This window comes from Anopheles funestus, chromosome 2RL (assembly GCF_943734845.2).
Source record: "Anopheles funestus chromosome 2RL, idAnoFuneDA-416_04, whole genome shotgun sequence".
NCBI classification, from domain to species: domain Eukaryota; kingdom Metazoa; phylum Arthropoda; class Insecta; order Diptera; family Culicidae; genus Anopheles; species Anopheles funestus.
In genome coordinates, this window is record NC_064598.1 from 20,062,972 (window position 1) to 20,087,610 (window position 24,639).

Below are 24,639 nucleotides of genomic sequence, written 5' to 3' on the forward strand. Positions count from 1 at the left end.
TCGCTTAATAACGAAACCCCATTCGAACAGGTTGTGCCAAACAGTTTGGGAGACACGTTCCTTCTTTTTGTATACGAGCGGAAAAACGTGGGACATAACGGTTGTTAGTAGATTTGAGACATTTGCATTTTGCCGGAAACGTTCTTTACGTGAGAAAGGGGTAGCGAAAAAAAAAACTATGTTGAAAAGTTATTAGTCGTGTGTTTCGGACTCTTCCATTTAGTTTCCCACCAATGTTCAATCTGCCAATTAGTGGTGACAAACGGTGGTTTGGTAGATTTTCTTTCGATCCATCAAAACCACCATTCGGTGGTGTAATCGGAATTGAATTATTTTCTACAGATAATTATGCTTAATTGGTTAGCAAAAGTTTGCACAACGGTAGCGGGCCCTCCACAACAATTCGTAAAGCACGAAAGTGTTACACAAAATGTGCACAGTGTACCGTTCCAAAAAGAACATTTTTTTATTCTACTTGACACCCGAGATGTTTAAAAACCGGAACATCCCCATGCATACCGTTTGGTGTGTTTGCGAATGCAAAACCAATCCACAAAACCTGTTCTTGCGCTTCAATTGCATGTTTTTCATGTGCATGTGGGAGAGACCGGACAGAATTTTAGGACCCTGTTTTTAACGGGGTTCGGACCCAGGTTGACCTACATTAAAATGTATGCTCAAATGTTCCGCTACAGCAGAAACAAGATGATCATCTCGAAAAGATCGATCGCTTGCGATCGAAACGCAACCCTTTTGAATGACCTCAACCGAAGGGTAGGGGCATTCTTTCGGCAAGTCATTCTACATCACATCCCATCTAGCAGCTATCTTCCCAATGAAACAAAGAAGAAAAGCTTTCGATTGCGAGCTTTCTTTAGGGTAGCTTTTTTTTGTTGATGTACTATGATCGGTGATCGTACGCGTATGCGTGTTTGCTGCTCTCGTTTCTTCGACAGAGTGGGGGATGCGCGCTTGTTGCAAAGAAAGTCGTGACCGAGAGCGTGGCTCACTACGGGTGGGGAGGAATGCAACCCGAATGAACCGGCGTACCAAGTGGAACGGTCGGTGCCTGCCACAGTCCAACAGCGTCACTGGGCGCGTTCGGCGGACGTTCGGTTTGATGCTCGCAGGGTGTACACCAACCCCCTTCCCCACGGGCTGCTCATCTCACCCTTTGTGCCGTGCTCGCGGTTCCCGCGGAACCTTCGCGAGAGGGAATCGGCAAACTCTGGAGAGCTTGCCGACGGTACCCTGGGCAGCGTCCAGATGTGGACCTGTTCGGGAACGGTCGCGGTGTATATAAAACTCGATTCCCGCCCGCCGTTAGGTAACAGTCCATTGTGTAACGTTGCCGGGATCGGGAACTAAGCCAGCAAAAACCATCCAGCAGTGTAAAACCATTTTTGTTTTTCGGGAAGAGTGCGTATACGTGTTGTTGGGAGTGCGTGTACACTTGAACGATAAAGTGAGAACGATCGTAAGAAAAAAAAAGCAGTGAACTATAGTGCTGTATACATTGTGTGTTGAAAACGAAGGAAAGGGGAGTGCTAATTGACCAAAACACATCGTTCGAGGCTAACATTACCCATCGACGATCACCACCACAAAACCACGTGGAGAAAGTTCTTCGACCGTGAGCGGTTTTTGGTGTGGCGGTCAGTTCGCACCATATTAAAACGTAGTGGTATTTAAAGTAAATACGCTTACAACGAACCATTGAACTCTCCATCTTGGCTCTAGGCCGCGCTTGATGCCAGAGGTCGTACAGACCGGACATTGAACGCAGCAGAAGAAAGTTGTCGGTTGTTTACTTCCGCCGATGTTTGGTTGTTGCGCTGCTGTATCTGTGACGCGGGTGAAATAAATATATTGTTTGGGCGTGAATCTTCGACGAAGCAGCAATGATCTCCCCACATTCGATTGCAATACGTAAGTTTACTTTCATTTTTGCAAATTAAATTAGCTCGTGTATGTTGAAAGCCGAAAAACAATTGTGATTAGACAAGGTGGTTTTTTTTCTTTGGGAGGGAATACCTGACTCACGTAACAGAGTTCACGAGGGAACTTTTTGCAACTTATGCAAACTTGAATGTGATCACCAAAATGGTTACTCAAAAGCTAGTAGTACACAGTAATGAGGAGTAGCGATAACAGAGTGATAGACCTGAGGCTTAGATATTCGCCCGAGAACGAGTTCTTTGAAGATAATTAATCTAGTTGAAGGGTCGACAAACACTTTGTCTACTAGACAACTGAGCTAATATTCCGTCAAATGGAAAGATACATACAAGCAACATCAAACGGTATAAAATCTTTCGCTTTATCTTTACTTTAACCATTTTCCTACATAAGAACAAAACATTCCAATATCATAAACCGTGTCGTGAAGATGTTTCACTTCGCAAGTGTTTTGTTTATCCTGCTGCTAAGCGTATTCGCCCAATTAGGCCATGCAGTTGGTGCGGATGATCCTAACGAAGCAAAAGAGGTCTGTGGGCTGAAGCAGAGACCGGTACAGGACTCCATCAAAGGGTGGCTGAAAGCGTTCGAAAATTGTCCGCTCCACAAAGTGTGCGAAAAGAAAGAGCATACCACGCAGTTCGAACAGGTACGGTTGCGATGCTTATTAGCACATAAATCCAAACCGAAACCAGCCGGTACGACTGGTGAAGTGCCTGGTGTGAAGGATCTGTTGCCGAAGATTGACACGGCCATGAACAATATGAAGGCTATGTTCGAACCGACCAAGGCCGATCTGGTAGAGCTGGACAAGGTGCTCGATCAGCAGATACGTGAGGCTTGGAATGAAGTGGCCGCTTTGCAGACGGAAGTATTCCTCAGTACACTCGCATCGGGCCGCATCGAGCGGGCCGTTTTCTACAGCATGCTGGAACTAGGCACCAATCGAAAGCTGGACGATCGCTACCAGCAGTCAAACGTGCAAGAATTACTAAACTACGCTTGGGCATTACCATTGAACACTTTGCAACGGAATGTGTACGCGTTGATCGAAAAACTGGTGCAGACGTCTAAGGACCCACTGCTCCAAACGCTCTACACTGTCGATGTGGCCAATATGGTTAACCCCGTGCTGGAAAACCAAGAGAAGCTGATCGATGACCATGTACAGCAACTAAGGGACAACATAGCCACAAATTCCTTCGATACGCTTGTTTCCATCGCAAGACGTTTCCCCCAGCGGGTTGCCTACCTGATTGAACGGTTGTTTAAGTTGCCCGTTGGCACGAAACCCAAAGCGGACACACTACCCAACGTGGTTAAGTTTATCGGACAGCTTCCTATGGCCGAGCAACGGTTGAAAGCGGTTGATGGGCTGCTGCAGTCACTTACGGTCGAGAATGGTACGCTCGTGTCGGACGTGGAGTATGTGTATCCTCTCGCGAAACTAGCCTACGATATGCAAAACCTGGTAGTTAGCCCCAAAAAATACCAGGGCGCTGATGAGGTGAAGGAAAAATTCAACACCGCTGTTAGTGGCAAGTCCATGCAGTACTACATGCAGCTACTTCCCAATCCCACGTCCTCGGCGGTAGCTGCCTAGAAGTAGGTGTTCGTAGGTTCGTTCAATAAAGCTACTTCCAATTATGGGGTTCCGTTTCGTCGCATGCACCAATCATCTCGTCATGGTGTCGTCTCGTCCAGAGAAAGCTCTTCCAAGGTAGGGTTTACCCGTGTATTCTCGTTCCGAAAACAGAATCTTTCACCGCGCGGTTCACCATGCGTTTTCCATCCGGGTGTGCATGTACGACCGCGGCGGTTCGATTGCATGTGAGATAATATGCGACCGTGGTTCGGGAGCGTCAGTGTCGTTTAGGGGCTGTGGTATAGATACCGACAAGATGGTTGCTTCGGGATCCGCAATTATAACTGTACTCTTGCCCCGTCCATTATTTGTCCATCCAAATCGACCCCCGGGACGCGCATGGCTTCGGTGTGGCTTTACACACACGTTCCCTTTGGCTTCTTTCGTTCGCGATCCTCGCAAACTGACCAGAATCTTAAGATCATCTCTCGATGATCAGTGCGGTGGCGATCGAGTTCTCAGTTGGTTTTTTTTTTATTTTATTGTGCATACTTGTCTTTCCTTTCCTTTTTTTTTTGGTCCGTTGGTTCACCTTCCTTGGTTCCATTTCAATGTTCCATTCGCACACATACAGAACCTGTTTGCATGTTTGTGCCTGGACGATCCAGAAGGGCTAACTTGGGAATAAAGTCTGGATGGTGGGATGAGAAATGAGAAAAAAACGCAACAAAACTTCTCCCTCCCCCCGAGCGTCCCACCCCCAACCAGACGGGACACTGCACAATGTGAACACATTCATCTTTTTTTCCCCTTGCGCCCAGAAGTTGACCACCCAAAGCAGGTCAATAGCCCACCGATTGGGATTGGGAAAAAGAAATAAACGGCCCTGATGATCTCGACGTCCCGGAGAGCTGGATTGGCAATAAAAAAAATCGCACACACACAAATGGCAGCTTGGGAGAATGGTTTATCCCGAACTCTGATTACTCCGTTAAATGGTTTCAGCATCTTGTCCCTTACCTCGACAGGAAACCCCGATAGGAGGAGAAAGAATTGCAATTCACAAAACCACGAACTCGAGCTAGCAAAACCGGGCAGCGGATGTGCTAATTTGTCAATTCGCAAGCTCGCGAACCGCCCCCACCTCTCCCTGGTTCCCCACCCGGTGGGGGGGGGGGGGGGGGGGGGGGTTAACATTCTGCTGCTCAACCCGGTTTCTTTCGGATTGGGTCTCTTTTGCTTTTAATATAAATTCTCATTTTTTATTTTTCGTCGCCATGGGTTCGTTCGACCGCTAATTAACGAAAGTAACGGTGCATAACCGAACGGTCTGTCTTCCTGGCCGATCGTTCTTCGGATCCGGGAAACGCTATAATTCGCTTGCTTGCGTCGTTTGCGCCATATAAGACGCTATCGTTGCGCTTCCTCCGGTGATGGTATATCGTCAAATTTTTATTTACACTATTGTTTATATTTTGGTTTATCTCGTGTGTGTGTGCCGTTTCCACCAGTGTCACCGGTTGGTTGGGCAGGAAGATAACAGAAAATTAACCAACCAAATAGAGGCGAAACAATGTTACCACAAAATAGCGCGACCAAGCGATCTTCGCTCGCTCTATCTGTGATCATTTAAATTATCGAGATATTTGGACTGGGCGGCATGATTTATTTGCCGATGAATATAAAACAGTCCAGCGGATATGATATTTCGTTGCATTATTTAGGGTTTGCTTGACTATGTTTTCTCACACAGGATGTGATTTAATATCGGTCACTTTGTGTCCGAAGATCAGCCCTCAGATATCACAAAGCATATTGCAAATGTATTTTAATAAGGCTGCTAAAGAATAATTTAACCAGACACACCTCAATCAACCATCATTGGAGGAAATTCGATGCGTTTTAATATTCGGAAAACATTAAAACGATGCGACTTTGTCTATAATTATAAACCCTTTTCTACTAAAACACTCAATCATCTTCAAGCTGGCACAATTCTTCAAGGTTTAAGTCCATCCTAATGCTTTCGTTCGAAGCCACAACCATGCGCTTGGGGAGTTGAATATTTTAACGCATCAACACCGTTCAAAAAAGGTATCCTTCACATTAGGCCTTCTAACGTCTCTTTAATTTTGATAGTTTTTGGGGGGGGTGAAAGGAAAAACGTCTTGCCGTTCAATAGTTAGTACATTGGACAACAAACGCTACCCCCCCAAAAAAACCGGAAGGAAACAAGTGCCCAACGAGCGGTAATTGATCGTACCCGCTGCTAACTGATCGTGCGTCAATTAAATATTGGGTCATGGTCGTCGAAAAGGCACTGTTCGCCGAACGGTATTCTCGGTAAACTACACCCTCTTACAAACCGTGGAGCGAAGGTGCTACCAAATGCTGTTCACCTACCGGAACCGGGAATTTAACACAACCATTGAACGAAACGCATCACAAGAACTAACCACCAGTGATCGTTTCGGAAAGCAAAAATAAACGCAAAAAAAAACGAAAACAGTAAGCACCGATTAAGGTCAACCGATTAAGGGGTGGTGAGGTAGGTAAGAAGTGGAGTCGTCGAAACATTGGACATTGGACAAAGTGAAGTCTTCAAAAGCGAAAAAAAAACCGGCTGACACTCGACAAAAGCTCGATCGTGAACTTCGCAACGCAAGACGCGTCAGATTCGTGGCTTTAAATGGGACAACTAGCAAGGTTCGTGGTCAGCGATTGGTAACGGTTTAGAACTGCCTTACGGAATATGGCCGGACTGTCAAACCTCCCACGACAGCGTTACTCGTGCGAGGAGAAATTGTTTTTTTTGGGGTAGTTATTTTTTATGATTCTAACCTACATTTTCCGTAGGTTCGATGCGAATATTCTGAAGGTGCTCTTGTGAGGTGCTCGTTTGGAATGTATAAATGTATGAAGAAGTGTTCACAGTTGGCAAAACGATCAAGCTGAATGGTGCTTCTTCAATGCGCCGATAAAATTAGCTTACCAACGGACCGTAATCGAATTGATTGATCTAATAAAATAAAACCAATGAACTAGAGGGAAACTACCGCGTGGTATGGTGTGCCGGTTAGTTAGGATCGTGCCACCTGTGGTCTCGTGCTGTTAGCGGCAAAGGAAATGAGAGCATCTTCAACATGGGCCCCAACGCTGTACGTTGTTAGCAACAAGTATCAGCTGTTCCCGGAGCGGTTTGCGGCCACCAGAACTATTAATGAACAAACGTGTTGGGTATGTGTGCTAGCTGGTCTTTTATGTTGTTTTCCTCCGGTAGGCGCAGGAGCAGCAAGGGTTTTGCCTTTCGCGCTGAAGCGTACACCGGAACATGTTCCCGATGGTTGTGTACGCCTGGTTCGTAACATGGAGGTCGGTTATGTTGCACCAATTGGAGCTAATCGTGAAAGACCGAGGAAGAAGGGGGTGAAAAAAGCGCTGAAGTATTTCAAGACAAGAGTTCTCGAATGCACCACCAGTATGACCCATTATTACGGGATGGAAACATTATCCCGCCAAGTTTATGGCAAGCAAAACAACCCACACCCGGGTGGAGAGAGTGATGGATAATGTTGTTAATTTTCATGCACTATCCCCTGGATTGATGGCTAAATTTCAATGTTAACTCAATCGAAAGGCGGTACACGGTTTGTTTGTTTGTGTTGATGGGGTTTATAAAAAAAAATCATGTAATTATGTTGCCGGGAAAAACCGTTTTTCTTCGCTGTAAAAATTGCACACAGAAGAAGAAAAAAATCCTTCCTTCCCTGCCGCCTGGCCGGTAATACAAGTTCGCTAAGTGAACCACAAAAACGGGTGTTGGTTTTTTCTTTCAATTAAGCCTTTTAATGGTTTCATTTTATCGGCACATTTTAAACGGGTTTGCAATTATCATTGCATCGGCTCAAATCAATTGGTTTGAAAATGATCGTTGGTTGGAGCAAAACCCCAAAAAAAAGAACCATTTCCCACCATCACACACACCCAATTGCTTTTCCGATTGTTTGGTCAGTTTTTGTTTGCTTGCCTTTGGTGGTGCTGGAGAAATGTTTTGTAATTTGATCACCTCGCAAGAAAAGAAAAAAAAATTACGCCCAAATACCGCTTTTGTTGGTAAAGCATGGGAAAGCGACACCAGCACGGGGATTGCGTGCGAAATCCGTTACTGTAAATCAAACCCCTGATGGTCATATTATAAATTGTGTGCCTTTTTTCGGGGCGGGCGGTTGTATTGTGTTCCTCCTTAATAGCGCAATGGTAAAACCGCATTAAATCACCGTTTCATCACACTTTCGCTCTTATTTCGAGCAATGCGGGGAGCTTTTTTTTGCGCTTCAGTTCCTCTTTTTTGGGGATGGTGGAAAAACGATGAAAAACGAGAGTGTAAAAATATAAGATGAAAATTGCGGGGGGTTTTTCTTCCACCCCAAGAAACCCCGAATTAAAAGTGCTCGAATTTCGAATGCATTTTCCCACCTATTTTGAGGAGCTTTAATAAGCATAATTGGATGGTTTGAAAACAAATAATGGGCGATCAGTAAACCACTGTTGACATCGGGTTGGGTTGGAACTATTTCGTCGATGTTCTTCTCGCTGCATCACTTTCTATGGTGAAAGAAAAGCGCATTCTTTCGCTCTATATTTCCAACATCGCTTGCAGTGTTAAGCAAAAAAAAAAACATGTAGCTAAATTTGGTTGGAATTTTCCCTACTGCGCATGAATGGAAAGCTTTGGAAATCATAAGCCATAGTGTTGAATTCGAAACGGTTCCACCCCCCCAAACGCCAACACACACGAGAGCGTTTTCCACTGATGAGCCGGACGGATGCTTTGCAACAACTTCGGCGATCTCGCGCCGTTCGCTCTCATCCTGCCGCTCGGTAGCATTCAACCGTGACACGGAACGCAAATCATCGGCGAATCGGGTACCGTAGCTGCCGCAAACATTCGGTTGCATTGCGATTGCGCACCTGTCTGACCATGACTGGCATGGAAAGATCACAAACGGCCGAACGGGAGATGATCCGTGGCCACCGTGGCAATGGAAATTGCATGTAGATAGAAACCGCAAAACCAAAATGAATACCACTAACTGGCCCACAGATGCAAATGAAGCACACCGCTTTGAATGACCCATGTCCACAGTTAGCTAATCTCGTGCATCGAGCTCGTGTTTTGCAAAACAATTCCTCCAAAAACGATCGTTTTACGGTTGGTTTGGAAGCAGCACGGCAATAAGACAGTAGCGTGATCGATGTATGTTAATATAATTTTAACGACACAACGACACGGATGTTTGTAGGTGGACAGTGAAAGTAACGCTAATTGAATGTTACTGTGTTCGTTTGACTGCATGATTCAATTATTCCCTTTGATTGCATCGTATTGCTTTGTTATGGATTGATGTAACTGTGCCATTAATTTCCCTGTCCGAAGACAATAAAACGTCTCGATTCCAGTTCCATCTAAAGCTAACCATAGGTTGTGTCGATCTCATTACGAGATAGGCACTTTGAAGTTTGACGATCGCTTTAACTGGTTGTTGCATTCAGATCAAACACAATATTTTTCTATCGAGTACTTCACTTTCCAAATCTTTAGCTATAAAGGACTTGATATTGAAGGTTTTGAAAAGCTTACACCATTTTTTTTAACTTGATCATTACGTGACATATTAATGAGAAGATCCACTCACCGGAATTCGTCTCTAGTGACTCTTCTCGAGTGACTAAAACATCCAAGATGACTAAACTACATTAACAGCTATAGACAGTGATCACCTTTCAGAGGCATCACTATAACTTATAACTGTTCTTTATAGTTCTAACTTCAGGACCAAGTAGTCAAAAGTCCGGGAGTACGTTTTAATATACTGAACGTCGTAGAGCAACTTCCAAAGGCAAGATCTCTACCTATGACATAGACGTACAAGAATGTTAAGTAAAGAAAATCAGGCTGTACATTCCAATGAAATGAAGTTCCAATAGAGAGTTCCAATAGATGTCTTTAGTATTTGGACAAGTGACAAGATATATTGGGCTTTTATTAAAAGGTTTAATATGGCATCGTTATTTTGGTGTGCAGCTGGGCGCTAAGCGTAACGCCGTTACTCGATCCTGTTACTGTGTGACAGCGATCGACATATTCACTTCGGCTTTCCGTACCATCATTGAAGTCTTTCCTTCACTAGTCACTGTAGCGATAAGATTTATGTCCTTCGTTTTTTAGTTTACTATATGAACTTTGACTATCTTTTAATCACCGCCAAGGGTGGAAAATTTATTTTAATATTTTTTTATTTTTATTTAAAAAAAGCTACAAAAACCAAAACAAATCCCGGATACAAATTGCAACAAAACCTTTCACACTATACACAATTCCGCACACGTTCATGCGTACTTGAAGATTCCATTTTGCATCCCAAAAACCTGTACCATTACTGCTCTGTCATCTACCTTGTGGCTGGCAAACAGGTGCACTACGGTGTGATGAACTTCCTCCTACAAGCAAGTAGCTTTCACTTGCCAAACAGGCGCAAGAGAGTTGCAAAACAAAAAAAAACCTTAAACAAAATTTTTCGACAAACTGACGATCAAGGATGATTCGTTCGTTTCGTCGCTTTCCAACACTGTCTTGGACCAGCATTGGTGTCACATCACCCCGTACGATCATTGATCAGGTTGGTATTGAAGCTTCACCTCGACGACGATTCTCTCCGAGCTATGCAAAAGAGCAGCAAAACAAAACAAAACAAAAACTCCACACACAACACAACACGAAACGCCACAAGGAAACAAAACAGGAACAATGAACGAGACGAATGCGAAATTTAAAAGTTTTAAGCTCAGTCACCGTTAGCTTTCACCAACGTTGAGACTTATTCTTGGCGATTTGCTATTCCACCGGCCGTGAAATGTCTACACACAAAATACCACCAACAGCGTCCGTGGGGGATTTGTTTGGTTAATCGTACAACCCAGCGAGAGAGTGTACGAGAGGTTAAATATTTGCAGTGTGACGATTTATGGTATCCGGCGTACCATGTGTTTGAAAGATCGACAATTCGTTTGCCCGAATTTATTGGCTTCCTGTTGCATGGGAAACGCGGATCTTACCTAGCGAATCATTGTTTAAATAGTTTTTTTATGTTTTTCTCAGATTAAAACAATTCTTGCACCTTTCCATTCGCTATCCGTACACTTATTTAAGATCTTACTTTCCTTTTGCATTTTCCAATTGCATCCAACCTAGCTACAGCATCAGATTGCATCGAAATTTCGTCGGTGCGATCGTGTGGCAGGCAGGAAAATCTCCCGATCATCGAATATTGCATTTCATTTCGAGCATTTCGCTTGTCATACGGTTTAGAGTCAATCATGGCTGCACTTTCTCCGCGTTTAATCGAAATTGAAATCGATCGCATCCGATCCGATCCGATCAGATCGGACGGAATAGCTATCAATAGCCGGTTTCATTAGCCACACACCATCGGGTGGCTACTGTTAACACCTACTTATCGGAAAAATCGATCGACAAAACGAGGGCAGCAAAAGCGTGCATCGATTTCGAACGCAGAAGGGATCACCTTTGTTTGGGAAATAATTTCCCTAACATTATAAATAGCCGCCGTTTTTTTTATCGTTCACCGTGCGTATCAAAGCGAATGTATATGAATTTAAAAGCTCAGCTGCTGATTAATATGCTTTCGATTATAAAATATTTTTATCCGTTGCCTTACTTTCACACGAATGTTTCCGGGTGTGCCGTTATCATCAGCCGCTCGTAGACATGACAGCTTTGAATAAATCACATCGTGCGTCATCCACTTTTCGGGACCGGGACTTGCAGGTCTGCCAAACGCGATCTAACCCGTTAGGGCTACCGAACACGCCTTCCCACAGATGTTGCTTTCCCTGTGGTGGCTGTTGTTAATTCATCACCACCATTCAATTAGCTTTCTAGCGCACCAGAACACACCACTAATTTTGCTTCCCATTCAGGAGAAGATGCATTGGCCAGATGAAGCAGCTGTGTTAGCCATGGCACGTAAAAATGGAACTCTTTCGTGTGGGTTTCCTTCCTTTATGATAGAGTGATTTGAATTAATTTGTTCACAACGGCTGGGAGTGCAGCATCTATTTATGAGTTCCTTCTATTTCTGCGTTGAGAAATTGCGTGCCGATGGGACTGGGTTGAATTTTGATACATATATTGCTTTATCGTGCCGCTTATGCATTTGACTGGCTAAGGTTGTGAAAAGTCTCTTTTATGCCCAACGAGCGCTGGGTGTGGTAATGACTCTTTTTCACTTCGAATTTTGTGATTTTTTTTGCTTTCTTTGCTACCCCCTTGTGTTGTATCATTCATATTAAATGGAAACGCTCAAAGCACGATGCCGGCATGCCGGGTTTCCGGACTTTCACCGGGTATTACCGGGCTACACCTGGGTTACGGATCGAAACGAATGATCCGTTGAATAGTGAGTGCCGGCAATGGGTGAGAAAAGAAAACTGTCATCATGCCGCAATGGGGGTGTGGTGGTGGTACAAATCGGTCATAATATGACTACGATCTGCGAAACACACCCCGAAGACTCCAAACATGGGATGGAGCTGATGCTGATTATGATGTGATTTTCCCGCGCAAAACTACACCATGGGAATTGTCCGGCGGGAGTGAAACGTTGTAGTACATGCGTACATAAATAGCCGCAACACGTTAAGCGAGCATTTCTACTTGGGAAAACCCCCCCTCGAAGTTTGATTCAACCAACTCAGCATCCCAGTGAAACGCTCCATGCCGGGTGGTGCTGAGGAATGCGGAACGCAGTTTCACGTCGGACGAGCTTTGCAATCATTCATGTTTAATTGATTCTATTTTCCCTTCACTAATGTTTTGCTTCGATTGTCTTTTCTTCCCTACGCCCGTATACAGTGGTATTCGTCATCATCGCTGCGGTAACGCCTGCTAGTAACGCTTTACCCAAGCAGCGTTACTCACGTGATGGCGGTGAACCGCGCAGTTTGGTTGGTGTCTCGACTAACATCATCACGAGCAGTTTGTTGAAGGGAGCGGCCGAAACGTCCGGTAACCATGTGTTTTCGCCGATCGGTTTCTCCTCGATACTGGCGATGATCAGCGAAGGAGCGGAAGGACAAACGCTTAAGGAGCTGTACGACATCTTCAAGTTTCCCACGGATCGAGATTTAGGTGAGAGAAACAGCTAGATGCTTTAATGGACATTGAAATACTCATAGCTTCATTTGTTTTCCAGTACGAAAAGCGTTTGATGTGTCGCTGAAACGTTTAAGTGGACAAAACCCAACGAACGAACCGCAATTCAAAACCTGGTTCTATATCTACAAAAACAACAGCGTAGTGCAAGCGTACAAGGACGTGTTGGAGCAGAGCTACGGTGTAGAGGTGCGTGACATCGAGCGGAATGATTATAATTTCGACGAGCCGAAAACTTCACTCGACCCGGTTGTGGTCGAGGAAGAGATCGCCGAAGAGAGTAACAACCCCGAAGGTGATAACCTAGTTGTGGAGCAGAATGGTAATAACAATAGCAAGGACATTGTGGATTTTGAAGTGCTCAAGATTAAATCGGCACTGCCGGTGGAAGATGAGGTACGGACGGATACAGGCATTAGCACGAAGTACGACGAGATTGAGGATGAGAATCCAAAGTTTGATAAGAACATCGACGACAAAGAGTACGTGGATCCGACCAAAATCAAGGAAGAGCTGGCCAAAAAGAAGCTGGAAACGATGAACGAAGTTGCGGCTGATGCGGAGACAGATGAGGGAAAGATCAAAAAGAACTCCGCTGATGAAGATCATCAAGTTGATGGCGAGCCGGAAAAAATGGCTCTACCGCTGAGGACGTTAAGCTTGGACGATGAACAAGAGGTAATGCAGGCAGTGGAAAGCCAAGGCTCGAGGAGAAAGGTAGTATGCGAGATGCTATAAACTGATTTTGAGAGTCCATTTGTTAACGAAGAAATCTTGTATGTCGTTTCAGTTTAACGTTAGACGTTCGTTTCTGACGGGAGACATCGCATCAGCGTTGAGTGGAAATTCATTGGTCGGACGAAAGGCTAATATCAAGGCGGATGAAGATCAGGTTAACGAATCCAAGATGCTGCTATTTAATGGTCTCTACTATAGAGGAAGCTGGGCTACGCCGTTCCAGGTATGGGTAACGAATTTCACAAACCCAAAAATGCTTCGATTTAACGTAATGCCGTTCCATCCTGCAGCAACTTCGCACGGAGGAAAGCACATTCTTTACCAACACGGATGAAAGACCAGTCATGATGATGCGATCGCAAGGAACGTTTGGTATTGGAAAAGACGACCAGCTGGATGCTAAGTTCTTGGAGCTACCGTATAACGTTAGTACTCTACTTTGGAGTTCAATCAAGCACAAGAGTTAATCGTTGACATTCTTACTTACGCTTTAGAACTCCCGCTATTCCCTCCTGCTGATGGTGCCAAACAAAAAGGACGGACTGAAGGATCTTATCAAGAACTTCAACCCCGATACACTCAGCACCGCACAGAAGTCTTTGATAAAAATGCCAGTACACATATGCATTCCAAAGTTCCGCATCGATACGACAAGCCGGGCAGAGAAACCGTTGGCAAAGGTAGCATTGCTACAGCAACAATTCAAACGCATAATTGGCTTACTTACTTGAGCTTACATGTACCATTGCAGCTTGGGCTAATCACCATGTTTACCTCAAAGGCGGACCTTAGCGGCATTACCACCGAGCAGAAGATCCACGTCGACGAGCTGGTGCAGCATGTTTCGATCCGCGTTGACGAAGGTTCCAGTAGCGAGAACGCACTGTCGGCCGTGAACCTTGTCGAGTCGAAAACGCTTGAAGACGATCACGAACAATTTACCGCCGACAAGCCGTTCCTGTTCTTCGTGCGCGACATCGTCGACGATATCGTGATCGTTGCTGGCAAGATCACGGACATACCGTACGCCGAGTAAGAAGGAACTTCTCCACCGCCGGAATGAAGGCAGCGTCCAGCATTCATATAGTTGTTAGTTTCCTAGATTACGACACTACTCTCATAGTCAGTACAGATACGCGTACAACGAATTGTTAAGGGCAGCCTGTAGCAAATATCACGCTCGGCTAGCATAAGTTCGAGCTTATATTGAGCTCGATTTATCTGGTAAATGTCCCATCGCAAGAAGCATCCATTCCATCGAGGACTGTTATTCTAGTGCCCCAACGCCAGGTATGCGATTCCACTAGAGACGTCGCTAAAACAGCACGAGCGGCAACAGTGGAATTTTCATTGCCAAGGGCCGCACACACGTGCACGGTGATCCCATTTGCGCTGACATTTAGCTACGAACAAAACCCACCCCACCAACGGTTGAGACAGTATTAATGCGTACAATTAACCGGTGGTTGAATTATGCCTCTCTCCACACAAACACACACACACACATCTCTTCTACTGGATCCGTTCCCGAAGGCTCCACTAGATGACGATAAGCGACGAAGCTGAATCTGAAGCGTAAAGATGGTGTACACCGGTTTAATAATCGATTCCTAACGAAAGCGCCCGCCACCAACATCGATCGTTTCAAAATATGGTATTTTTGTAAGTATTTTGAAATCGTACTCAACACGTTTGGAATGGACGGGCGCGTACATCGATTGCTGGTCCCAGAGCATGAAAATAACAGTCCGCTCACGCCACCCGGCAAGGAAGCTTGATCATTTAGTGCGATCGTACGGACGTGGAGTAGGTAGACCGAAGTTAGAATGTATAGATGCCTAGGTAGAATGATTATTTATGATTATTTAATGTAAACCAGGAATAATTTTATCTGTACCATTTGCTTAATAAAGCCGTACATGGTATGTGTACATCAGCAAAACAAAGATTCCTTCCCCATCGTGCGTTGTTTGAGTTGCTTGAATGAATCTTTTTACAAATAGAAGCAATTGTTTCCCCCAGCAAAGGTTATTTGTTTTGCAAGCCAACCATGATGACCGCTTCCTTCTTGGTTGGCCTAACACCATAAGAAAAAGGTAAACATAATATCTAAACTATTCGAACCATTAAGAAATGCATAAATTTCACAAACCAATGCCTAATTTGCATAAAATTATAGAGCTCAGACAAACATAGTCGTGGAACATTATTATCTCCTGTTTGGTTTTTCCAAAAATACCATACAAACTGGAGGTTATCACTTGTACCAAAACCAACCCATGTGTTGGGCTCACGTTGTAAAGTATCTTCGAATCGCACGATCGCTACCTAACGGCTGTTAAGGTACAATATGTGCATAAAGCCATCTCATACGGTGCGCTTGCATCAATGACTCACCTTTATTGCGTATGAATCAAATCAGCTTTTTTCTTAAGCTGATAAGTTTAAATGCGATAGTGCGATAAGAGTAACGCCAAACCTCTAGGTGGATTTAACAACCTTCCGTTGTTTCAGAATAATACAACAACAAAAAAAACCCGCCACACAGCATAACTGGTTTGCGGGATCGATCCATAGTACACCGCACCAATGCCGGGTGTTGTCCGTCAGTCACCACTCAACCAGCGGCCGAAGCAGATTCACAATCGGCAACGATCGCTCGCTACCATTTAGCACACAACGCAGCACAGCGGCCTACAGCAATCGTGCGGTAATCCGAAACGCACCACCAGTAACGCAGGAGAGTGCGGCGGAACTGAGTTGTTTAGCAGCGGAAAACCCGTGTGGCAAAACCTGTTGTTCGCATATACGTTCGCGTCGTCGTTTGGGGGTGTTGAGCGTGTGGTGAGAAGCATATCCGTGACAACACCCGCCACACTTGGGCAAGGGGTTGCGTACGGAAAGTAGTGCGACAAAAAAATTTTGTACCCAATTTCCGGTGTTAAGATGGATTTTTCAACTTTTGGAGCAAACTTTGCCTTCCGGGCACCCGCCAATCCGTTCTGCTGCGTTTTGTTGCTCTGTGGTAAGTATAGTAAAAGCACGTTACAGCGGACGGGGAATATCGCTGGAATCGTAATCAGAGTTAAAGATGCTAATGAAACGATCACACCAAGAACGCTCGCAACGTCAAGGTGATTTAGGCGACAGTTTTCTGTTTTGCATGTCCCCACACGGGCACAACGAAGGGGCAAAAGATGATCACCTATCTACAATCGCGCACAGTGTGGTGTTAGTTGGATGCTTGTGACACGTCGCATTATGTTCACCGGCGAGTAGAGGAACTGGTTTCTTTTTTTTGGGGAGGTAACCTTTATCCGTGCGATACGTTTGAGCGTCTTGACACTGAATTTGGAGCGCAACCAAAAACTCGTAAAACGTTTCTGTTTCGAAATTATTGAATTGTGTTTGCTTTTCTGTTTCAGCTTGCTTAACCCAGTCACAAAATGTAGAAACGGTAGCACAGAATCCAAACTTTTTCTTCAACTATCCCGAGGAATACAACCCTCCAGTACAAACCGCAACACGGCCAAATCTGCCACAGTTGCGCGTTAAGGAAAATCTGCAACAGCAACAACGGCAACAACAACCACAACAACAAGAACAAAATCCGGGCATATACTTCCCAGCGGAGTACAATGGATACAATCGGCAAATGGCGCAACCACAGCAACAAACATCCGGAGCGATGAAGTTTGCCTGGCGTATGATGAAGGTACTCCTAATCTACAGATGGTCACACATGTTGCTGTTTAGCTTACTAACCTTTCGAAATGTTGCTTTGTTTTGCAGACCGTAGTTTTACCCCAGCAAGACAACACTGTTATCTGTCCGATCCTGCCTCAAACACTCCTGGCCAGCCTGTACGATGCGGCTGACGATGGTGCCCAGAAAGAACTACGCTCCTCATTACACGAATCCTCACAGGAACTCGGCGAATTGGTACGCAACCAAATCAGTGCCACGCAACAGTCGGGCGTGAACAAACTCGATCATGCCATGGCGATCTTCTTGGGATACAATACAAAGATTGACAAGAATATCATGGAGAACGCACTGCAGGATGGGGTAGAGTTTCTGCAAATTAACTTCCTGAACCGAAATGCTGCGGCTGCGAGTGCCAATAATTGGGTTGCTCAAAAGTCCCGCGGAACGATACGAGAAATTGTTACACCCAGTGAGTTTAACAACAAGATCTTGCATGATTCGGGTGTGTCTTTAATGTGATCTGTTTACATCTTATTTCCAGATGCGCTGGATGCCTCTACCCGGATGATGATGGCAAGCGTTATTTACTTTAAGGGAAAATGGAAGCACCAGTTCACTAAAACCGAACCGGGATTCTTTGAGACGTCGCCAAGCTATGACAAAACGAGAACTCCCATCGGGGTCCAGGTATCGATGATGTACATGTATAACAGGCTGCGGTATGGTGAGAAGGAGTTCCAAGATGGCAATGGTGTGCGCTGGGTTGAGTTACCGTACGAAGGATCCACTGGGCTGTCGATGATTCTGATGCTGCCCAAGGAACGCCACCAGTTGCAACGTTCTGCCGAGCAGCTGAGCGTTGCGGATATGGCCACAATTATTACGAGCCTGAAGCAATCGCGTGGCTCCAGCAAGATGCATCTTTACGTGCCCAAGTTCGAGCTGTTTAGCTCACTGTCACTGGTACCGGCACTGAAGCAGATGGGACTGAAATCGATCTTCGATCGACCGTCTGCACTTAACGGTCTATCTGATGAGCCGCTGGTCTTACGTGATGTTTCCCAACGAACGTTCATCGCTATCGACGAGCAGGGAACCACGGCAACTTCGGCAGCTTCCCTGTCGTTCGTAGCACTTAGTGCGGCTCCACCACCACCGACCATTAACTTTACCGTAGACGAACCCTTCCTTTTGATGATCGTCGACAAAACGAATGAATATCCCTTGTTTGTGGGAAAGATAACAAAACCGGAATCGAACTAAGTTCGGGATGTATTTTTTCCCCCGGTTCCGTACGTAACATACGTACGTAATTACCTCTTTTAACGTTAAGTCTTTGCTCTAAAGACAAATAAAATAAACTATTATTTAAAAAAAACAACAACTCCTTAATAATGAGTACCTCTTCTAGCGAGTTTTTTGCATATGAATTTTGAACGAGAAACATTCCTATCGTCGAAGTCCATACATAGAAGAAATTATGACCTGATATTTTGGCCTCAACATTACCAGATAACACGTTAACTGTCCAGCATATTTTGCGACCGATTCTTTCTCGCTTTGACTGGTTTAATTGTGAATAAGACAGAGCGAGAAAGGATGTTGATTTGAGTAAGGACTAACAAGGCGTGAACGGGAAGTTCGGTGTCAGCCGCTGGGGACTGACATGGGCAGTTAACGTGATAACCAATCATTCCCGAACTTGCGACGTTAACCAATAGTTTAGAATTGAAAATTTGAAAAATTATAATTTCAAAGAGCTTCTAATGAGGACGTTCTGACTATTGCTCCAAAGATGGAACTTTGTTAAGCATCATATATTAGCATACATCATTTTGATGTTACAGTTGCTTTACGAGAAAATGATGCTTAGAAGACAATTTCTATCTCTCGAAATTCCTTCACACAAATAAATTCTTTACAATCAACAAACATTAATTAACAGACTATAGCTTTACGACTTTTAAATTTCATCAGATTGATAAACAAAAAGTTAACAATATCAGTGTGGGTTATATTCGTTATAATGGGGATAACTAATAATACTGGGGCAGCATCCATATACGCTGTATAGTGTAACTGCCATAAGGCAAGACAGCCATTTTCCCTCCTTGCTTAACGTTGCACTAGGCCATGTGACGAATATACATATACTAATGGCTTACGATACGTTACATGTACCAGATAATGTGTGATTAAGATCCAGTACCGTGTCACAATATAAATAACTGATAAATTATGAGAAATGCTCACTATTGGGAAGTTAATATTGAATACAATTACAGTTGGAAAAACAATCTTGCAAATTCTTCTAAGCTGTGCTAATCCAATTTCGAATCTATTAACAAAAAATATCCGGCACTGTACGCTCTTCCTGACCTTCCGTCGCCAGACGCGGAATAAAAGATTCATACGATCCACAGCGATCATCATCATATACACCTTGCTCGATCTCTCGCACACATCGCGGGGTTTTTTTTGTGCGAAAGTGTGCGTGAGTATTATGGCGTTTGAAGTTTCCCCACTGGAAGAACAAAACAACTGCGTGAGAGCATGCTCATCGGACCGGTTATCAGAGGCGCTAGATCATGCTCCGGGAACCAGTCCCACGACTACCGTTGTACTACGAGGTTGCGATCGTTGTGTGAAGCTGTTGAAGTGAGGAATAGTATTGCTGCTCTTCGTGCGTTAGTTCGTTGCTGTATCGGTTGACCTGTGTGTCCCTAGGTCAAATGATTTGGATACTGCTTGTTGTGGGTAGGAAAAACTATTTTAAAACGCAAACTACTACAAACCCCGTTTGCACTAAAGGAGGAGGATATTTAGCTACTCCGAACATTGTCCCTTCGCCGGAAGGTTGTAAGGCTTATCAGCTGCGGGTTGACCTTTTCAGTTCTTCGTTTTGATTTTGCTTGCCTTCGACATTAGCGTACTGGTCCGGCTTGAATTCCCAAGCGTTCTTTGCAGCAGTGTGGGTAAAACCCGTACATACCGAAAGCGATTGGGTATTCCCCAAACCGGACTAACGCCGGTTTCTGTTCGAAAGATGTTTACTTTACGGCTTAAAAAAAACCGGAATCAAGCTCATCATTAGATTATGCTTCGTTGCTTTAATTTGTACTTTCCTCAAGTCTGCTTTTTACCAGGTTAACTCGTTTGTGAATATCTAACAATTAATGCAAAATCCTTATTGATTTGTTTTCATTCTTGCCATTTTATTGCAGCCATCGCCGCCCATGTTTCATGCCAAGGCTACGAATACCAGGGCACGGTTATAGTAACGAAAGATGAATTCTGTAATTTGAATAACATTCGCAAAAGGAATTGTGAAAATGATTTTAACAATTTCCTTGCTACCCGGCCGGATATCCAACAATGTTCGGGCCCAAATACCAAACACCTGTTCTACTCAAACCGCTGTCCCTCGTACGCAAACGAAGAACCGGCCATGCAACCGGCCAGGCAACCGGCCATGCAACCGGCCAGGCAACCGGCCAGGCAACCGGCCATGCAACCGACCATGCAACTGGCCGCGCAACCGGCACCATGTAACGCTAACGGCTGTAACTACTTTAGCCAACGGCATCCCGAAACTTTGCCCACAGTAGGACAACAATCTACTGTCGATGAAGACCTAGAATTGCCAATGTCTACGGTTTCGTACGACGCAAAAGTGATGGATTTTTCGGTAAAACTCTTCCAGAAGGCTTTCCCAAATGATGATTCGAGCAACTACATTATTAGTCCGCTCATGGTACAATCGCTACTATCTTATCTGCATGGTGGTGCTTCCAATGCAACGCGTTTGGAAATGGAATCCGTTCTCCAGCTAAACATGAACGATCTGAAAGATATTGATCGGGCGCTGAAACCTCACGCCGAGCAAGGACCGGTATCCAAGAACAAGTTGGATACAGCTTCGCAGATATTCAAATCAACTACGATCGATTTACTGCCAGCATTCCGAGATTCGCTTAAAAGATTGAAGATCCCACTGGAAGAGATGGACTTCTCGAACCGGCAGCTTGCAGCGGAAAGAATTAACAATTGGGCGAAGGAGAAGACCCGCCAACGCATCCTCGAAGTGATCGATGAAAGTATGTTTAGAAGATCATTTTGTTTATTTTCTTGTGTTTATTCTAATCTTGTGTTTATTTTTATCATAGATTCGATCAATCCCGACATCAAACTGCTGTTGATGAATGCGCTCTATTTCAATGGCACTTGGAAGTACAAGTTCAACAAAACGGAACGTGGTTTTTTCGAGCTAGGAGGACAACCGACAAAGCGGTCAGCCGTATCAATGATGTTCCTCAAGAAGGAGCTACGGAACGGAAATACTAGAACCGACAATACGCCCAACGGTATGAGCTGGATCGAGCTACCGTACGATGGCGATCAAATGTCGATGATTCTCTTTCTACCCAACGAACGTTTTCAACTTGATCGAGAGCTAAGCCATTTTACGGCCGAACAGTTGCAAACCATTTTGACCGAAATCGAACAAGACTACTCTAGCGAAGTGCGCGTTGAGCTGCCTGAGTTTAAGGCCGATAGTACGGTCTCATTGGTGGAACCACTCAAGAAGGTACGTTTGGCGCAGATGAGATGCAGCACCACAGACATTGTGCAGTAACTTTATTTTCCTTTCCCCCTGTTTTAATTCCCACAGATGGGCTTAGCGAGTATGTTTGGAGATCACAAACCATTCGATCGGCTGTCGAACGATCAGGTAAAAATATCGGACGTCCAACAGAAATCCTTTTTGACCGTCAACCCGCACGGTACGGTTGCGGCCAGCGTTACCACGGCGAACGTTATTCCGCTCAGCATTACTTACACGCTCGACTTCAAAGCCGACCAACCGTTTGCACTGATCATCATGGACAAGCAGAAGAAATTGCCATTGTTTTTCGCGAAAATTAGTCAACCTATGAAGGTAGGACGCTCGACTCAAAAGCCAAACAAGCGATCGCACTGATCGTCGTGGATAAACAGAAGCAATTGCCATTGTGTTTCGCCAACCATTATCCCAACCTTTAGAAATCGTTGGTGAACGAATAAATAGTGACGAAATAGTGGCACTTACAATATATAAGACTTCCTAAATTCAGCTACAGGGTAAACCTCTTTTTTTTGAAATGCAGAAATATTGAAAAAATAAATCTTTAATATTTTTTATGCAGTATATAAACATTTACTTTTCAAATTAAACGCTGTTGTGTTATTTCCTAAATTTTATTTAAAAAAATAGTGGGTATATTTAAAATCATTTCTCTTACTGTAATCCAGGTAAAAGGATGGGATAAAATCTAAACGCTTAAATTCACTCACGCAGGATACTCATTTTTGACATTTCTGACAACACTCCATGCAGAGCATAACAAAAAGAGAAAAAATAAACAAAATCGCGGTGTGCACTATTTCGCAGTTTAATACATTTTGTGTCGTTTATCAAAGCTCAATTGGTGCGGTATGTAGTGATTACTTGTGCAAAGCTACTTGTGAATTACTTGTGAATAAACTATGGTTCAACAAAATCAATGCAATGCTGTAAGTGAAACAGGTTACAATTGCCGTTACAATGCCGTGAAACGTTGTTTTATATAGCTTCTTTATATTCTCTTAAACGCATCAGGCTTGTACAGCCATATACGTAAGTCTTTAAAAAGGTTTAAATACTTTTAATACAACATGTTTAGTAATGAAATAATCACACAAAAAACAACACAACAGCTATGTTAACAATGGTTTGTAAATGGAATGCAGGAGTCGTCTGAATGTGTGTCACAGCATGTAAATAGACACTTTTCACATATTATTTCATTGGTTGTTCGTCTTCCACTCAATCGTCCTTCACGGAGATATCAAGCCCTTCCGTGAAGGTAAAGGTGTTCCTTTTTTCTGGTAGCAAGTTGAAATCATTCCACAACAATATTTATCAGTGATATGTGCAAAGCAGGACAAAATGTGTTGGTGTGTTAGTAAATCGAAACTGTCACAAAAAGACATTTCTTTAGGCAAACAAACATACCGAAAAAAAACAAAAACGAATAAACAGAGTAGAAGGAGATTTAACAAAAACTTTCGATTACTTTCAAGCTCACAAGTGATTTGTTTAGGAAATGGGCTTCGTCGATAACCGTGGTTAAAAGGTTTTGCTAGTTAAGGGTGAAATTTAAAATGACGCTTCACCTGAATAGGCTTTAATTAAATATGTATTTCTTGAAATCTTATCACAAATTTCTTCTCCCGTTTTACTAGCACGAAATGGTGTATTATAGTTTTTTTTTAATTGAATTAATATTGGCCAAATGGATGAAAAACACATGGACATTTTTACGACAACTAAATATTATAATTATAGTCGTTTATAATACTTAAATTACCGTCATTACTTCCCGTTCAGAGTCTCTATCGATTGTGTGCATGCGATCGCCTCCATATATTTATTCTTTCGAGCTCACAATTTGAACTTATATTAATCATTTTCATGGTCAAATAAGTCAGCGTTAAAAAAAATCTGCACATGGTTTCAATCTCACCGGATTATCTATGTCATGGGAAGGAACGCTTTTACTTACAACATCCAACAGGCAAATAGCTAGCTAAAAAAACGAACTATTACGAAACATGGCACAATTCCAGCAAGCTACACGCTTATCAATTTCTTACAAGAGATAACATTCGAACTTTTGGCCAGTCCTAAGCAAACAACAGTACACTACGTACGTGAGCAATCGTTTGACACGAGCCGTAAAAATCTGTATCGGTCGGCAGGCATGGTTGAAAGATTTGCTCCATAACCCGTTGAAACAGCTGGCCCTTTTGTAGGGGGTGGGGGTGGGGGGATTTTTGTGAGTAAAAGTTGTGTTCCCATAAATTTGAAATAAAGGGGGGGGGGAAATAGCAATTTCTAAGACAGAAATAACATTCAATTTGCTTGAAAAATCATTTCCCATTCCTTTTGTATCGCATGTTTAAATTTATTTTCACTTCACAGACACGTCTGGTGTGTAACGAAGTGATGTTGTTATGCGTTCCACATCCATCTACATCTATCCAATTTGGTATGCTTTTAAAAATGGCCGTTGCAGTTGATGAAAGTACGTACCGGAGCAACTAAGCTTCCGAACCGCATTTTCAACACGACACGGGATGATCTTCGTATGTTTATCACTTCCTCAAAGCTGCCACGATTTTTTTTCTTTTATTCTCTGTCCCTCAAATAATACTGCGAGAGAATAAAATCGTATTTCCACGAAATCTCAGTTTCCCAAAAAAAATCCTTACTTTCACTGCAATTGACTGAGTTGTTCTGTACAAATGCGTACGGTAAGCATTTTCACCAACCGCACATATCCATTTGCACACGCTTTGGGAGCGTCCTTTGCACTACGCCGGTATCAACATA

At 43.8% G+C, this 24,639-nt stretch overlaps 5 protein-coding genes across 5 annotated transcripts in view; 4 read left to right on the forward strand and 1 right to left on the reverse strand.

The window, feature by feature from the left end:
* Positions 1-24,639, reverse strand: part of LOC125763117 (eukaryotic translation initiation factor 6) — a 58,186-nt gene that overhangs the window by 1,023 nt on the left and 32,524 nt on the right. The window lies entirely within an intron of this gene.
* LOC125765224 (uncharacterized) lies at positions 1,063-18,609 on the forward strand. The gene is made up of 12 exons (XM_049430138.1): positions 1,063-1,929; positions 12,480-12,755; positions 12,820-13,496; positions 13,570-13,740; positions 13,808-13,942; positions 14,012-14,197; positions 14,269-14,549; positions 15,821-15,860; positions 16,425-16,542; positions 16,943-17,232; positions 17,310-17,694; positions 17,767-18,609. The coding sequence occupies exons 1-12, from the start codon at positions 1,902-1,904 to the stop codon at positions 18,486-18,488; spliced, it is 3,309 nt and encodes a 1,102-aa protein (XP_049286095.1). The 5' UTR covers positions 1,063-1,901; the 3' UTR covers positions 18,489-18,609.
* On the forward strand, positions 2,150-3,631 carry LOC125763092 (uncharacterized). Its single transcript, XM_049425908.1, has one exon. The coding sequence runs from the start codon at positions 2,390-2,392 to the stop codon at positions 3,560-3,562; it is 1,173 nt and encodes a 390-aa protein (XP_049281865.1). The 5' UTR covers positions 2,150-2,389; the 3' UTR covers positions 3,563-3,631.
* LOC125763075 (serpin B6-like) lies at positions 19,808-22,648 on the forward strand. Its single transcript, XM_049425873.1, has 4 exons — positions 19,808-19,982; positions 20,450-21,322; positions 21,392-21,813; positions 21,898-22,648. The coding sequence occupies exons 1-4, from the start codon at positions 19,958-19,960 to the stop codon at positions 22,204-22,206; spliced, it is 1,629 nt and encodes a 542-aa protein (XP_049281830.1). The 5' UTR covers positions 19,808-19,957; the 3' UTR covers positions 22,207-22,648.
* LOC125763073 (neuropeptide SIFamide receptor-like) overlaps positions 22,597-24,639 on the forward strand; it is a 32,963-nt gene continuing 30,920 nt past the window's right edge. Inside the window, exon 1 of the mRNA XM_049425871.1 lies at positions 22,597-22,778. Within this exon, the coding sequence (XP_049281828.1) occupies positions 22,597-22,778 (182 nt within the window). The remainder of the gene's footprint in view (positions 22,779-24,639) is intronic.